The 372-nt window shown below is 60.5% G+C and overlaps 1 protein-coding gene across 1 annotated transcript in view; it reads right to left on the minus strand.

Moving 5' to 3' along the window:
* The window catches only part of LOC106001400 (class I histocompatibility antigen, Non-RT1.A alpha-1 chain-like), a 7,044-nt gene that overhangs the window by 814 nt on the left and 5,858 nt on the right, over positions 1-372 (minus strand). Inside the window, 1 exon segment of the mRNA XM_013036493.1 lies at positions 116-372. Coding sequence (XP_012891947.1) covers positions 116-372 — 257 coding nt within the window.

The raw sequence follows: 372 nt of genomic DNA on the forward strand, positions 1-372 counted from the left end.
GGGAAAGGAGGATGAGCACTGTGAGCCCAGCTCTCAGTCCTTACCTGCTGAGAGCTGCACATGCCTCCTGCTGTCTCTGAGCACAGCTGTGCTCTCTGCACTCAGCCCTGCTTACCCCATGTCAGGCTGAGGGGCTCAGGCAGCCCCTCATGCTGCACATGGCATGTGTATCTGTGCTCCTCCCCAGAAGGCACCACCACAGCTGCCCACTTCTGGAAGCTTCCATCTCCTGCAGGCCTGGTCTACACCAGCTCCATTTCCTGGGTCTGCTCCTCTGCATCCCGCAGCCAGGTCAGGGTGATCTCCGCAGGGTAGAAGCCCAGCGCCCAGCACCTCAGGGTCATCTTATGTTCAGAGGTGGGGTGGAGGGTG

Source organism: Dipodomys ordii, unplaced genomic scaffold, assembly GCF_000151885.1.
Source record: "Dipodomys ordii isolate 6190 unplaced genomic scaffold, Dord_2.0 Scaffold294, whole genome shotgun sequence".
Classification (NCBI taxonomy): Eukaryota; Metazoa; Chordata; class Mammalia; order Rodentia; family Heteromyidae; genus Dipodomys; species Dipodomys ordii.